This window comes from Chlorocebus sabaeus, chromosome 2 (genome assembly GCF_047675955.1).
Source record: "Chlorocebus sabaeus isolate Y175 chromosome 2, mChlSab1.0.hap1, whole genome shotgun sequence".
Lineage (NCBI taxonomy): Eukaryota > Metazoa > Chordata > Mammalia > Primates > Cercopithecidae > Chlorocebus > Chlorocebus sabaeus.
The window spans coordinates 85,058,717-85,075,811 of record NC_132905.1 but is presented as its reverse complement, the minus strand read 5'-3'; the positions used below and the strand labels follow the sequence as shown (position 1 = coordinate 85,075,811).

Here is a 17,095-nt window from a genome sequence, read left to right as displayed (position 1 = left end):
GGTGAGGCCATTCCCTGGGCGGGTTGGCAGTGGTGGGGTAGGGTAAGACGACAGAAAAGAGATGAAATTTAGGAAATTTGGGATGGATAATGGAAGAGAGAAGAGGCTTAGAATACAGAAATCAGTCCTTGATTGGTGACGGTGCTGGTGAGGTTTGAATCACAAACTTGTTACGCTGGCCATTTAGGGCCCGGAAGTATTAGCTGGCAGAGTAAGTGCTCAGTTAAAGTGTGTTTGTATGAAGGCATGATTTGTTCCCTTCCTGTTGCATTCTATAAAAAGAAACAACCTTTCCTATTCATTTACTGCTGCCTATAGAGGATTTGGATACATCTAGCCTCAGGAAGACATGAAGAGGTGATGGACCATTTTATTTATTTATTTATATATTTCCATAGAGATGGTATCTTGCTATGTTACCTAGGCTGGTCTCAAACTCCTGGCCTCAAGCAATCTTCAGCCTTTGCCTCCCAAAGGCATGAGCCTCCAGACCTGACCCTGGACCACTTTAGAAAGAAATACGAATCCACCTGATTATGAAAACAGCCATTTATTAAATTTATTAATTTATTAAACAGCATCCGCAGTTAAGTATGTTCTCCTAGACAAGAGTTGATGAAAACTCTCACTTCTAGGTTAACTTTCCTAAAACACTTATGTTCACTGTCTTGCTCAAAAGCTTTCCTCGACAATTTGAATTTAAAGATTAAAGTCCGGCCAGGAGTGTTGGCTCACGCCTGTAATCCCAGCGCTTTGGGAGGCCGAGGCAGGCAGACCACTTAAGCCCAGGAGTTTGAGACCAGCCTGGCCAACAAGGCGACACCTGTCTCTAGTAAAAATACAAAAATTAGCTAGGCGTGGTGGCGGGTGCCAGATACTTGGGAGGCTGAGGTAGGAGGATCATCTGAGCCTGAGGAGGTCAAGGTGGCAGTGAGTTGTGCTTGCACCACTGAACTCTGGCCTGGGTGACAGAGTGATACCTTGTCTCAAAACCAAAAATACATAAATAAAGATTAAAGTCTAAACCATAGGTTTAGTAGCTTTAGACTTTTACATCTGACCCTCCACTATTATACTTACTCTATCCTTATACTGGCATGTACACGTATTTTGTTTAAATAAAGTTTAAACATTTAAATATTTAAATAAAGTTTAAAACATTGTATACAATGTTTGTTTTTTGAGACAGAGTCTTGCTCTCTCACCCAGGCTGGAGTGCAGAGGTGTGATCATGGCTCACTGCAGCCTCAACCTCCAGGGCTCAAGCAATCCTCCCACCTCATCCTCCCACGTAACTGTAACTATGGTCACGCACCAGTACACCTGGCCAATTCTTTTGTAGTGAGGAGGTCTCACTATGTTGTCCAGGCTGGTCTCAAACTCTTGGGCTCAAGTGATCCTCCTGCCTTAGCCTCCCAAAGAGCTGGGATTACAGGCATGAACCACCTTGCTAGGCCACAAACTTGTTTTTAATTTAACAGCTGCTCTCAGGTCATTCTGTATTTCCCTTTGTATCTACTATCTTCAGTACAAAGCAAGCTTTTTTCCTCCCAAAACTGTATAGTATTACATCGAAGTGATACACTATAATGTATGTAATCAGTTGCCAATTGATGGTCATTTAAATTAATCCCATCCTTTTGGTATAACGAGTGAAATTATAATCAATATATATGTATATATATTATTTTGTGTATGTATAAAGATATCTTGAAAATAAATTTCTAAAAGAGGAGCAACTGACTAAAGAGTATTTTGATAGCTAGTATTAAAACAGCATCCTAAATGTTATAGCAGCTTATGCTTTCAATCTATGAGAGTGTTTATCCCCTGAAAATCTTCACCATACTCTTATCCAACTTCTTGATCTTTCCTGACCTCAGGAGAAAAATATCACATGGTTTAAAAGTCTACGCCTCTTTCAGTTTGCTCAATTGAGCATCTTTTTCTTTGTTTAAAAACCATTTGTAGGACCAGACACAGTGGCTCACACTGGCAATCCCAGCACTTCGGGAGGCTGAGGTGGGAGGATCACTTGAGACCAGGAGTTCAAGACCAGCCAGGGCAACATAGTTGAGACCGACATCTCTACAAAACATAAAAAATTAGCTGGATGTGGTGGCATGTGCCTGTAGTCCCAGCTACTCAGGAGGTTGAGGTGGGAGGATCACTTGAGCCCAGAAGATTGAGGCTGCAGTGAGCTCTGACACCACTGTACTCCAGCCTGGGTGACAAGGCTAGCTAGACTCTGTCTCAAAAATAAGTAAATAAATAAACATATATATATATATTTGAGAATTCCATTGATATCCTTTGCCATTTTTCCTTTGGTACTAGTATTCTGCTAATTTGGAGGAGTTTTTTTTTTTTTTTTTTTTTTGGATGGCGCTTCACTCTTTGTTGCCCAGGCTGGAATGCAGTGGCACAATCTCGGCTCACTGCAACCTCTGCCCTGCCGGGTTCAAGCGATTCTCCTGTCTCAGCCTCCCGAGTGGCTGGGATTACAGGCACCTGCCATCGTTTCCTAAGGCCACATAGCTAGGAATGGAATCTAGGTCTCCTGATTCCTGGTCTAGCCGAACACGCCCAGCCAATTTTTGTATTTTTAGTAGAGACAAGGTTTCACCATGTAGGTCAGGCTGGTCTCGAACTCCTGACCTCAGGTGATCCACCCGTCTCGGCCTCCCAAAATGCTGGGATTACAGGCATGAGCCACCACACCCCGCTGGAGGAGCTTTTACATATTAATAAAATTAGTTCTTTGTGATTTGACCCACAGCTTTTCCCCTCAAGTTATCTTTGACTGTTTATATTTGCCCTTTTATGACTATGTAATCTTAATCCTTTCTAAGTCCCACAGAGAAGCCATTTCCAAACCATTCTGGTTCAACCTGATTTATCTCTCCCTCCTTGAAATTGTACCCTCATTGGGAGCTCAGGGTTACCTGTCTTCATGTGTTTATCTCCTATCTCTAAGCAGATGTCAGACTTCTGAAAGGCAGAAACATTTTTACATCTAACTGTTCAACACATAAACTCTCAGTAATCTTTGTTGATGACAATAATTGTAGCAGCTCTGGCTATGTTCGTATCAAGCCATTGCCACATGTATCCTCATAACAGTGTGTCTCCTTGATTTGTCTGGTTTCTTCATGTTGCCGGAATTTTTGCCAAGAGCAGTTTCATGGGTTCAGCACAAACTAATGAAGCAAATGAGTTATCTTGCATTTGCAAAGATGTGTCTAGGTTATATCTTACGTCAGCTGTCACACACTATCCCAAGTTCAGTGTTGGCTGCTGGCACTGTGCTCTTTTAATGTTGCTAAGTAAGACATTTTTCTTCTCACACAGTCCCAGAACTGTCAACAATGAGAGAATTTTGGGGGAACAGGAGAATGACCTTGCTATTCTGGGAGGAGAGAACATGATAGAAAAAATATCAGTGACTGCAATTTACAACCTGTTGGAAAATCACAGTCCTCTAATGTTCACCAGTCTTTTAATCTGACAGGGAGGGGACATTTTATGTGTTCACAGAAACAAGAGAACACAAAGTAAAATTAAACAATTACGTAGGCCGGGCGCGGTGGCTCAAGCCTGTAATCCCAGCACTTTGGGAGGCCGAGACGGGCGGATCACGAGGTCAGGAGATCGAGACCATCCTGGCTAACACGGTGAAACCCCGTCTCTACTAAAAAATACAAAAAACTAGCCGGGCGAGGTGGCGGGCCCCTGTAGTCCCAGCTACTCGGGAGGCTGAGGCAGGAGAATGGCGTGAAGCCGGGAGGCGGAGCTTGCAGTGAGCTGAGATCCGGCCACTGCACTCCAGCCTGGGCGATAGAGACTCCGTCTCAAAAAACAATAATAATTAAAAAAAAAAAAAAAAGGATGCGCTGTGTAGTAGACCAGGAGAGCTTTATGAGCGTATGTATATGTAGTTTTAATTTAAACTTCTTGTAATGTTACGGGCAAAAGATTTGTGGTACTGTTAAGTGAAGAAATTTATATAGCAGTGAAAGTTCTGCAAAAAAAAAAAAGAGAGAAATATCCATAGGCTATTTTAAATGTTAAAATAAAAACTTTTAAATGTCTATGGTAGTCATAGGAAAGATACACCAAATTTTAAGAGATTAACTTGGGGTAGTTGTTTTTCAAATTTTCTCCAACATACATGTATAACTTTTGTACATCATCCGTTTTAGTACCAGAGCAATACTTGAAATACACTACCATCTCATCCAAAATAGCCATCAGATGATTTGGCCATGATGACACACACACTCAAAAATCCACTCTGCTCCCCCCGGTATCAGTGAACAGACATATTTTAATGATTACATACCCAAGTGTTAACTAAGAAATACATGTCTAATCCTCTCTTTGAGTTCGCTCAAAGGCTGAGGAAGAAGAGAGAAATATCTGAAAGAGATTTTTAAAATTCCGCACTATCCTAATGATCACATGGGATTCCTTTTTGGACCCTTTCTTTGAGGACAGTTTACCAGAAAGACCTCATGATTTGGTCCCATCTCTGTTAAAATTATCTTATGGATCTACAGGGCTGCTTGCGGGTGCAGAATGGATCTTTCCCTCCTTCCTTCCTTTTGTTGCTGTGTTAGAAACGGATCCATTATAGCCATAAGTTAGTGCTTTCGAGGCTTGCTTACGTAGGATGTGCTTATTCCTGGGTTTGTTTTTTTGTTTTTTTGTTTGTTTTTGTATGTGTATGCAATCAACTCAGGTGAGAAAGATTTGTGCTTACTCATGATTAAAGACAAATGGAAGGATTCTGTTAGAAGAAGTACATGTAATGGTTAAGAGTTTGGACTCTGGAGTTAGAGGTTATCCTGGCTCAGCCACTGAACAAATGAGGAACAAACTGTATAGACCTCAAGAACATACATGAGAGCACCTAGCCCAGCATTTGGCTGGTATGAAGCCATCAATAAGTGATGATTTTTAATTAAACTCGTAGCTTTGGCTTTTTATTTTATTTATTTTGGTCTGTAACAGCGATGTGAAGATCATCTTCCAAGGAAACAGAGTATTGTAGCCCAGGGTGGTTAATGTACACATCATTGTGCCATCCTGCATTCACAACTTTGGTTATTCTGTCTTGCAAACTTTCAAATGGTTCTAATGTATTTGTACATCTTACTTTTACTAAGGTCTTGCGAATCTGAAAGTTTTAAAAAGTCCTGCCCCTAGGCTGGGCGTGATGGCTCAGGCCTGTAATCCCAGCACTTTGGGAGGCCGAGGCGGGTGGGTCACGAGGTCAGTTGTTTAAGACCAGCCTGGCCAACATAGTGAAACCCCATCTCTACTAAAAATACAAAAAATTAGCTGGGCGTGATGGCGGGCGCCTGTAGTCCCAGCTACTCTGGAGGCTGAGGCAGGAGAATCGCTTAAACCCAGGAGGCGGAGGTTGCAATGAGCCAAGATTGCACCACTGCACTCTAGCCTGGGAGACAGAGAGAGACTCCGTCTCAAAAAACAAACAAATAAACAAACACAAACTCAAATAGCAAAACTGACTTTATATTTTCATGTTACAGTCACCTTAGACAAAGTTCAAAAATTTTAAGTACATTTTCATTTTCAATCAGCATATTTCATCCCTTCTTTAGAAGTGGTTGATGGATGATCTATAAGATGCAAAAACAATGTTTGTTTTTTCCATAGAGTTTAGTAAAACAAAATCACACTGACTGTTTTTCCATTTAATTGTATGGCTTTACTTACTAAATTGACTCTGAAAAATGTATTGTTTATATTTTTTATGTGTGAATTCATAAAGTTGGCAGTTCTGAGATTAACTTGTCTATTTCTGAACTTTAAATGAATACTCCTGACCAACATCTGACATTGGTATGCATTGAGATATACGATTGAAAAGATATTTCTGAAAGAGATTTGTAGCTTAAAATCTAGTAACAAAGATTTGTTAAATCAATTACGGCACATACCTATGAGTACAGTGAAACTATAAAAAATCATGTTTTAGGGGAAAAAATGGTGTAAGAAAACATTTCATGTTTTCGAATTGTGTGACCATAAAATGAATATATTTCATATCATAATACAACAGGAGTATATAAAGTAAAAGCTTCCCCATCCATTAAAATATTAATAGTGGTTATCGAGTCTGATGATCTGTCTTCATGCTTCTGGGTGTTTAATTATTATTATTTTTTAGACGGAGTCTCGTTCTGTCGCTACGCTGGAGTGCAGTGGTGCAATCTCGGCTTACTGCAACCTCCGCCTCCCAGGTTCAAGCGATTCTCCTGACTCAGCCTCCAGAGTAGCTGGGATTACAGGCGCGTGCCACTATGCCCAGCTAATTTTTTTGTATTTTTAGTACAGACGGGGTTTCACCGTGTTGGCCAGGATAGTCTCAATCTTTTGAGCTCATGATCCACCCGCCTTGGCCTCCCAAAGTGCTGGGATTACAGGCATGAGCCACCGCGCCCGGCTTTAATTCTTTTCTTTAATGAACAATACTACTTTTATTAACAGAAAAATAATTAAAGAAATGTTTGTTTTGTATAATAATTATGACATAATTCATTAAAATTCTCCATTACCAGTGACAATTTCTACATGTAGACCCACAGGAAAAGAAGTGATTTAAGCTCTAACCACTAACACTTTTCATACAGAAGCTAGATTATTATTTGCAAATAGAATCTTTAGCTTTGAATTGGAAAAGGAAATCTGATGCCCTCTTGTGGCCAATAATTTTTATAGGCAATGTATTCCTTTCCATCTGGTCTAAATATGGTCTCAATATATAGTTCCCTCGTCATTAGTGTGCCATTATCACGTCTTTTAATGTCTTTAGCCATTTGTATTTCTTTATTGATTTGACCCCACTAAATGATTTGCTTTAATTATATACAGGCCCTTTTTGTATATAGTGACATTTTCTTGTACACATTTTATGAAAATTTAAAACTTTTTCCCCATTCCAAATGGCCTGTCTTCCAGTTGTGGGAACATTTCCCAAAGCTAAAGTTTGTATATCTGTATATATCCTTCCATATTTTCCCTCAGTTCTTTTATTTATTTTTATTTTTGGTAGAGATTGGGTCTCGCTTTGTTGCCTAAGTTGGTCTCAAACTTCTGGCCTCAAGCAATTCTCCTACCTCGGCCTCCCAAAGTGCTCAGATGACAGGTGTGAGTTAGCCTCCTCTCAGTACTTCTATAGTTTCATAACTTACGTGATTTCTTTAATATATCTGGAATCTATTTTTATGGTTTGAAGTAGGGATTTAATTTTTAAAAGTGGATAGCCAAATACCTATTAACTTTTCATTAGTGAATTCTTCATCTTCAATTTGAAAAGTCCCATTCACCAAACTTCTGCATATAAATGTTTCTGATTCTGGATCTGTCATTCTGTTTCACTGGTGAATTAGTTTATTCCTATGTTATACTTCAGAGTATATATTAATAATGTAAAAGGAAAAATACTCTGTGCTCATTGTTTTATTTAAAACAACTCTTGGTAATTCTTGACATTTATTCTTCCATGTAAACTTAAAATCAGGCTTTCTAGTTACATAAAATTTTGCTGGGATTTTAAAATTATGATTTATATTGACTTTATATATTAATTTGTAGAAAAGTAAAGCTTTTATAAGATCAAGTCCATTTAAAAATCATATATTCTTCTATTTATTTTTGTCTTTCACCAAATTTTAATAATTTTCTTCTCTATAGGACTCACTCCTTTTTGTTGTTGTTAAAGTTTATTTCCAGGTATTTAATAAATTTTCTTTCTTTTTTTTCTTTTTTGCACCCTTCTCCTCCCTAATACTTTTTCTTAATAATGGAGTTTTCTCCCACAAAGTACTATATGTAACATTTTTCTCATGAATATTATCACATTACATATAATGGGAACACTGGAGGAAACTATGTACTATCACTACCCCATTATAAGTATTTACTATTTCAGAATATTTCCTTATAGACACAGTATGCTTACAAACATAAAACTGTAGCCACATTGCAATTGTTTAACTCAGAAATATAGCAGATTGTTCACAAAACATACAATTTGATTATCACTGATGTCAGCATTTGCATCTGCTAAAAGTAAATCCAATGAAGTTGTCTTAAACTCCTTTGAGAAAGTGTTTGTCTTTTTACCCTCCAGTTACAAAGTAATAATGCTTAATATAAAAATTTAAAGATCAAAATGTTCAAAGTACAAAAATAATATTCTCTGTATTTGTCCCTTTCCCCGCCTCTGAGAACACTAACTACCACTAACAATTTGTTTTTTGTCCCCAGACAATACTAGCACCATTCTAGGCATACCATTTTTTTTTCATTCTACTCTTTTTTATGGCTACATGGTATTTTCCACAGCATTTCCTTGAACAGATGTTCAGATTTTATTAAACTGTTCATCTATTGGTGGCTACTTGGGCTTTTGTTATTTTTGCCACCCAAAACAATTTTGCAGTGAACACTATTACGTAGGTAATGGTCCTCTTGTTTGAGTACTTCTGTATATAAATTTCTAGAAGTACAATTGCTTGATCAAAGGATATATACTTCAAGGTGTAACTGCCCTCCCCTTTAAACCTCTACTAACACTGTAAGAGACTGCTTCCCCCACACCCTCACCAATATTGGGCGTTACTAATTTTGATTGCCGAAATAAATGTTTTAATTTGTATTTAATTAGTTTTCATATATTTATTGGTCATAACATTAATATTATACACAGAAATGATCCATTAAACCTCTAGTCTAGATAGAAATGTTTCACCCATATTCCCTATAGATTTATATTTTATAAATTTTGTATATTTATATGTATATACATAAATAAAAGTTTTTTAGCCATGGCATTGCTGTCTAAAGCATAATTATTTTTAAGTCCTATGAAATTTAAGCACAAAATCTCCCGTATTATGTTTCTTAACTTTCATGGAAGTCATTTTTGTAGCTAGGTATTTCTTTTTTGATAGGAGAAACCAATTCAGTACCTTTATTTGTGCTGATTGTTTTACAGAGTAAACATCAAACTACCCTAATTGCAGTGATGTATCTGCTACAAGTCTTAATGGTCAACTTGTTTTTGTTAAGGGTTAAACATGCTTCCACTTTTGTCCTTACGTTATCCTTAAAAGTATGTGAAAGAACAAAGGAACATAGAAGATGGCCTAATGCTATTAAATTTGGAAGTGGGCGATGGTTTCTGCAATGAATAAAGTGTACATATTTAAAAGAGGAACTGCATGAGCCTTCCCTTGTGCTCGTGAGTGCTTGTGTGGCAGCTTCGCAGTGTGATGAGTCAATGCCATAAAGTGCCATATGCAATGCAGGGATATTGTTGTGTTTCCATAAGAGCCTCACAATGTTATTGCTTCGCCCACTGGAATACAGATTCCAGAGTATATGAAGAAATTTGGCACAAAGTTTACTAACGTTGTACACTCTGTTAAACTGCCAAATAATTAATAAGTAAGAAAAAAAGTTAAAGACTGTGACAGACTTGGGAATTACTACTCATTATGTGTATCTTTCCATTTAACAAGTCATTGGTACAGTTTGCTTTGTCATCTCAGTCTTCAGTTTACTGGGTTGTACTGTTTATTGCAATTTAATTTCTATTTCCAGCAAAAAAAATTACTGTCAGATGATCAGCCAGCTCCCTCTTCAGATATATTTGAGTAGTTTGTAACAAGAAACTTGGCCAAAGATTTATTAGTGGTTAATCAATAGATACTTTAATGTCTTATATTCTTATATTTACCTTTGCATTGGTTCCTTTTTAAAAAATATCTTGGTCTGATAATGAACCTTCTTATAAGTTTCAAGATTTGGTAGATTTTATAGGTAACAAAATGAATATGGTGGCAAGGCACCATGGCATGGGCCTTAAACAAAGCCCGGCTGGGTTTTAAGTCAGAGCTTCATTACTTAAGTTTTCTGTGATCTTGGGCATTTTTAACTTCTCTGGAATCCTTATCTAAACTGGGATGATAATGGTACCTACCCCCTGAGGCTGTGATGATTAAATAAGTTGTTGCCATGTAGTAAGAAAAATTTTTAAAAATTATTTACTATTATCTGTAAAATGGACAGAATGGCTACTTACACAATAAACTGTACATGGTAGGTGTTTGTATTTTTCCCTCTTCCTAATCATAAAATAAGAAATAAACACATACCTCTGTTAGCTGAGAAGTCAACGTAAATGTCTTAGCTTGGAACCACAGAAGTTTACTAAAAAGTTAAATACTTTGAGATAAATATTATACTAATAAACCAGAAATAAGCACTTCTTTTAGTATTAATGTGATAGAACTTACCAAAAAAATTTTTTTTCAAATATCCAAGTTTAATGTATAAAAATTAGAGCTTTGCAGTTATGCCTACAAATATAAAATGAAATGGAGAATTTAAACAAATTAGTGTTCAGTAACAAACCACTCCTGCTTGAAACAGCCTGATAAGGCTTTCAAGCTGAAATTATGTAGCCATGTTTTAAGAGTCACCCTTGGAGTTGTCTAAGGGAGACAAACTTAAGAGACAAAGCGCCTAGTCATAATTACTACTAAAAAGGTTTGGCAAACCTTTGTACCCCATGTCTGCTAGAATTTAAGACCCAGTTGCTGAGTGACAGTTTTATTTCATTAGGAATAGATTGGAAAAGCCTATTTATGAGAGCTTTCTTTTGCTCTAAGTAAGTTTCAGAACAAGGTGGGGGATAGGTAGTCGAAACATTGGCAGAATCTTCTACAAGTAATACATCTACCTGTATGCAGTCGAATTCAAAACTAGTGATTTCCCCAAGAGGCCCTGTCATTTTAATCGTCAGAACTAATGAAGATTTTGTAGTAACGTGGAATGTTCTGGTTACTAGGTATGTGCCAAAAATAACACTTCCTTCTTGATACTATTATGCTTGTGATTTTCCCAAGAAGCCTATATAGTCATCCCTCAGTATCCTTGGAGGATTGGTTCCAGGACCCTCCTGGATACCAAAATCCTCAGATGCTCAAGTGCCTTATATAAAATGGCTTCAGATTTGCCTATAACCTATGCATATCCTTTACATCTAATTATAATGCCTAATACAATATAGTTATATTTTAAAATTTGTATTTTTAAATTTTTATTTTGAATATTTTCCATACATGGTTAAATACACAGATGAAAAACCTACAGATGAGGACCAATTTGCTTATAAGCAAAGCAATAAATGCTATCTGCTAACTTCATGATAAAAATACTTGAAACTTTCTAACTTTACACCAATTGCCTACATATCTGTCATTATCACCACAAAACTCAAGGACCCATAAGGAAGCAGTGCGATAACTTTGAAAGTAATTTTTTTTCCTTTCAATTTTAGTTAAAAAAATTAACTTGATAAAACACATCTCCCTTGTGACACTAATAAACGTGCTCACATTTGAATAGGCAGGCACTAGATTTCAGGAAAAGTAGATATGGTTTAGATGTTAAAATTGTGTATGGCTTAACAGAGTACAATATTAAAACTAGAAAAGTCTCTAAGGTTTAAAAATGAGTTTTCTGAAGTTGCAAATACTGTAAAAACTGACTTTACATTTTCATACTATTGAGCTGTACCTTTATGATTTGTGCCGTTTTGTATTTCAGAATTTATCTTCCTAAAATATAACAATAATTTGTGGAATAGCCACGGCCATCCAATGATTTATTAGCAAGTTGTGATTTTTCTGGTAAGAAATAATTTAAGACTGCAAATTTAAAGATGAAGGTGATGGAAAAAGTACTGCTGATCTTAGTTTTTAAAAATTTACCTTTGGAGAAAAATCAAAACTCTTATAGAAATACCTCTTTTTCTTTTTGTAGTTCGAGTACCCTTACAAGACTGATGGAATTACAGTTGTATAAATATGAAGGACTACTGAAGAATCTGAAGTATTGTATTATTTGACTTTATTTTAGGCCTCTAGTAAAGACTTAAATGTTTTTCCAAAAAAGCACAAGGCAGAGATTAGAACAGCTGTAAGAACACATCCACTTTATGCAATGGCATCAGATGTGTAAGTCAGATGTCATGTTAAAATTAATACAAGCCAAATTCTTGGTTTAAAAAAACCCTATGTATAGTGACACTGATAGTTAAAAGATGTTTTATTGTATTTTCAATAGCTACCACTAACAAATTTTTAACTTTTGATATGCATATTTTGATATGTGGTCTTTTAGAAAAAGTATGGTTAATAAACAGTTGATTTTTCAAAGGAAATTTAAAAATTCTTACGTTCTGTTTAATGCTTTTGCTATTTAGTTAAATACACTGAAGGGAAATACCCCTCTGTTCTTTTTCCCTTTTTTATGCACACAACAGAAATACACATTGTCATGCCTCAAACTATTTTTTATTTGCAACTACAGGATTTCACACAATTCTTTTAAACAACGACATAAAATAGATTTCCTTGTGTATAAATAACTTACATACGCTCCATAAAGTAAATGCTCAAAGGTGCTAGAACAGATCGTCCACTTCTACAGTGTTCTCGTATCCAACAGAGTTGATGCACAATATATAAATACTCAAGTCCAATATTAAAAACTTAGGCACTTGACTAACTTTAATAAAGTTTCTCAAACTATATCAATATATCTAAAGTGCATATATTTTTTAAGAAAGATTATTCTCAATAACTTCTATAAAAATAAGTTTGATGGTTTGGCCCATCTAACTTCACTACTATTAGTAAGAACTTTTAACTTTTAATGTGTAGTAAGGTTTATTCTACCTTTTTCTCAACATGACACCAACACAATCAAAAAAGAAGTTAGTGAGGTGCTAACATGTGAGGATTAATCCAGTGATTCCGGTCGCAATGCATTCCAGGAGGAGGTACCCATGTCACTGGAATTGGACGATATGGTTTATTTTTCCTTCCCTGATTTGGATAACCAAATGGAACAGGAGGAGGATAGTGATTCTGATGGCCATTCCCTCGATACATTCCTGGCTTTTTTCTGGGCAAAGGATGCCACATTGGAAGAGGTGGAAATATAAGTTCTGAAATCTGTAAGGAAGAGAACACATTAAGTTAATACAAAGGAAAAATTCATCATCTATGTTCCAGATTTCTTATTAAAGACAAAGTTACCCACAACCCTAAGAGCACATCTAAGTGACATTCCTATTGTCAGGTCTAAATACGTTAAAAACCTCACGTGTACTAGGCGATAATGTATAACAGGTGACCAACGTTTTCTGAATGCATAAAGTAATGAATAAACTCAAACACAGTACTTCCTAAACAACTTCAACCAGAAAAGACCAAAACATGGAACAAATGGAAGTTTGGAAGGACATACTTGTTTTAGTCCAGTGGTTTCCACAGCTGGCTAAGCCAGGAGTCACTTGGAAGCTTTTAAACACAAAACATTGGAGCTGGAGGCCATTATCCTTAGCAAACTAATGCAGAAACAGAAAATCAACTACCGCATGTTCTCACTTATAAGTGAGAGGTAATGATAAGAACTTATGACACAAAGAAGGAAACAATAGACATTGGGGTCTATTTGAGAGGGGAGGGTAGGAGAAGGAAAAGGAGCAGAAAAGGTAACTACTGAGTACTGGGCTGCATACCTGGGGATGAAATAATATGTACAACAAATCCCTGTGACACGTTTACCTAGGTAACAAACCTTCATGTGTACCCCTAAACCTAAAATAAAAGTTAAAAAAAAAAAAAAAAAAAAGATAAACACAAAATGTTCATGCCCCAGCAGCGGTCTAATGAACAATAAATAAATCTCAGAACTAGAGGCCAGGTATTTTGACAAAGCTCCCCAGGTGATTCTGATGTAGCCAGTTTAGTATTTGGGAATAATAGTTTTAGATTATCCCATAAATCAGGTGGGCACATTAGGTTCACATTTATTCAAAGTGTTCATACCAGCAGTTTTAGACCTCTCTGCTCAGAATGCTGCATCTTCTTAAAATTCTGATTTCGCTGATCTCTAATCTGCTTTTCTAAGTATAGGATTTTTTTTTAAAATTATATTCTGTATAGCATTGCATTCATGATAGAAAATTCAAAAGGTACAAAAGGGTAAACTGTGGAAAGTCCCTCTTTTTTTATCTCACCCTTTATCTTCTTTATCTTAATCCTTCTCAGGGGCAACTGACAACATTATTTTAAATATACCTTTAGAGATATTCTATCCACATCTATACATACTTTAAAAATATATATGTATACTGGATTGTATCCTGCTTTTACATTTGATAATAATACATTTCAGAAAGATCAATACATAAAGACCTTTCTCATTATTCTACAGCTAGACAGTACAGCAATGACTATAAATTAAATGATCTCCTATTAATGGGACATTGAGGCTGCTTTCAGTCTCTTACTATTAAAAAAACAATGATACGCAATAAACAAAACAATGCTGCAATGAATAACAGCACAGTAAATTCTAATATAAGGCTTTATAGGCATATTTTTGTTTCTTTTGGTAAATATTTAATGCCTACGAGTGGAACTGCTGAGTAATAGAAGAGATACACATTTAATGTTAAAAATTGCCAGTTTTTCGAACTGGTGGTACCATTTTACACTGCCACCAAGTTTATGAATCTAGCTGCTTCACATCCTTGCTTAACATTTCATGCTGTCAGACTTTTAAATTGAGCAGTTCTGGAAGAACTAGTGTTTCATATGGATTTAATTTACGTTCCTCTGATGATAAATGAGGCCATTCACATAACTCCTTTTGTAAAGTGTTTATTCACATCTTTTGCTCCCCCTGCCCTTTTTTTTGAGATTACAGCAGGATATGCCCATTATTTTTTATTGAGTCTTTTACCTTTTACTAGTGATTTGTGAGCGATTTTTTTTTAAAAGTATATTCTGGAAATAAGTCCTTCACAGATATATAATGAGAAAATTTTGTCCTAGTCTATGGTTTGCCCATTTTCTTAATGGTTTCTTTGATAAGCAAAAAGATTAATTTTGATGAAGTCCAGTTTATCAATTTTTTTCCCTTATTACTTTCTTTTTGTGACCCTCTAGAAGAAATCTTTGCCTATCACAAAATAAAGATTATATTTCCCTATGTTTTCTTCTAAAAGTGTCAGAGATTTATCTTTCACGTCTAGGTACACGATCTATCTCAAATCAGTATTTTTGTGTATGGTGTCAGCTAAGTTAGGTTCTTTTTTTTTTCCCATGCAGATCATCCAGTTGTTTCTTGAAGACTTTCCCCATTGAATTGCTTTGGCACTTTTGTTAAAAGGGGAAAAAAAAAAAAACCAACTGTATGTAAGTGGGTCTACTTCTGGACTCTATCCTGTGCCATCAATATATTTGTATATTTTTAAACCATTACCACACTGTCTTGATGAATATATAATACCTCTGAATTAGTGTAAGCCCTCCAACTGATCCTTCTTTTTAAAAATTTTGAATCAATTTGTCACTTTCTAGAAAAAACCTTTTAAGGTGTTCATTGATACTCAATTGGATCTACGGATCTATTTCAGGAGAACTGACACAATCTTCATTTCTTAATTTGTGGAGACCCCTCTCTTGGGATGCCTTTTAGAAAACAGTAGAGAACAAAAATTCCAAGCTAGAAATTTTTTTGTCCTTACTTGATAAAACTTTTTTAAAGCTTGTGGCAATGCCAGATTCAAGATAAAAATACTAGAAAGAAAAAAAATGAAAGTGGGCCATTTGCACTAGCTTTCACACAAGGACTCACAGTAGTAGTGTTTCTCTATTATAAAATGTTTTGCTAATGAGTATTATGCCAAGTAGAAATGTTTTCCTTAAGAAGCATGGAAGGGACACCTCAATTTCCATACCTTTCTGTTATCCTAATAGTCTTTCAACATGAGGAAAATAAATGCAATTTAATTTTAAAAGAAATCCTAAAAATTAAAGGTGAATTTGCTTGTAAAAAGTTAGCAGCAATCAATTTAATTTAAGACTTACATTCTTGCCTGAGTAACAACAAATAAAATTCTAAGGTAAAATTGCCACACATTTGGATGAATTCCAGAAAATTCAATATAGGTAATTTGCAATATATAATCCATCACACAGAGAAAAAAAATGTCTCAAATATTTATGGAAGGATTTTTTAAATGATCCTGAAGTACAAATACTATGTTTACTTATTTATGTAGGGAATCTCTCTGGAAGGATACTGGGAAAAAAAAAAAAACCTGGTAACGAATGCCTCTGTGGAAGTGCATAGGAATGGTGGCTGGGGAGAAAGAGGACTTCTCACTATTATACTGTCTTGTATGTTTGAAGTTTCATAAAACCAGGTGCATGTTATAATATATACATATACATACACATATACATATATCCCTAAATTATGATAATCTTCAGAACTAATCTTCCCCTCAAGTCTAGGAAGAAGAATTCAACTGAGAAAAAAATGAGAAACCAAAAATTAAGTTACACTGAAATAATGTTCATTATGTAAATGTATGCTGAATTTAAAAGTTTAGTTTATCATACTAAAAACTCCAATATTCTGCTTCTTACTTATTAGGTCTAAATTTTCATTTTCAGCTCAACCTTAACATAAACCTGTATGTTTCACTATATTTAATCAAAGCAAATAAGTAAAAATAGGTACCTTTAAAAACTAATAATAAGTACATGTACAGAATAAGGCTCAACTCAAAAAATCTCTTTTAATTGTTCTTACTTTAAAATATCTTTCCTGTTGAAGAATGCTGTTGGGTCAACAATTTTTTAAAGTCGATTAAATGTTCTTTGGTATGCAGATAAAAGTAGTAAATAAGTGAATGGATTTGCAAGTGCAGGCACACTAGCTATATGACTTTTCAACTAGGAAAGCAAAATGGGAGACAACGTTTTAGGCTTGAGTAAAATATTATTTATAATATAATAAATTTAGAGAGATTTCTCTTTAATCATGGAAAGGGAGAGGATAGTAAGTTAAACCCAGAGGTACAAAACAAAGTGTTACATATTACAAAAAATAAGTGGTAACTTTTGAATAAGAAATTTTAAAATATCAGGAATGTTTTACCATCATGAATTTTCTACTTTTTGCCAATTTT

At 35.5% G+C, this 17,095-nt stretch overlaps 2 protein-coding genes across 2 annotated transcripts in view; one reads left to right on the top strand and one right to left on the bottom strand.

The window, feature by feature from the left end:
• CXADR (CXADR Ig-like cell adhesion molecule) overlaps positions 1 to 12,262 on the top strand; it is a 76,320-nt gene extending 64,058 nt beyond the window's left edge. The window contains exon 8 of the mRNA XM_037982816.2: positions 11,863 to 12,262. Within this exon, the coding sequence (XP_037838744.1) occupies positions 11,863 to 11,904 (42 nt within the window). The 3' untranslated portion in view covers positions 11,905 to 12,262. The remainder of the gene's footprint in view (positions 1 to 11,862) is intronic.
• Positions 12,263 to 12,372: 110 nt separating this feature from the next.
• BTG3 (BTG anti-proliferation factor 3) overlaps positions 12,373 to 17,095 on the bottom strand; it is a 19,166-nt gene continuing 14,443 nt past the window's right edge. The window contains exon 5 of the mRNA XM_007966745.3: positions 12,373 to 13,058. Within this exon, the coding sequence (XP_007964936.1) occupies positions 12,819 to 13,058 (240 nt within the window). The 3' untranslated portion in view covers positions 12,373 to 12,818. The remainder of the gene's footprint in view (positions 13,059 to 17,095) is intronic.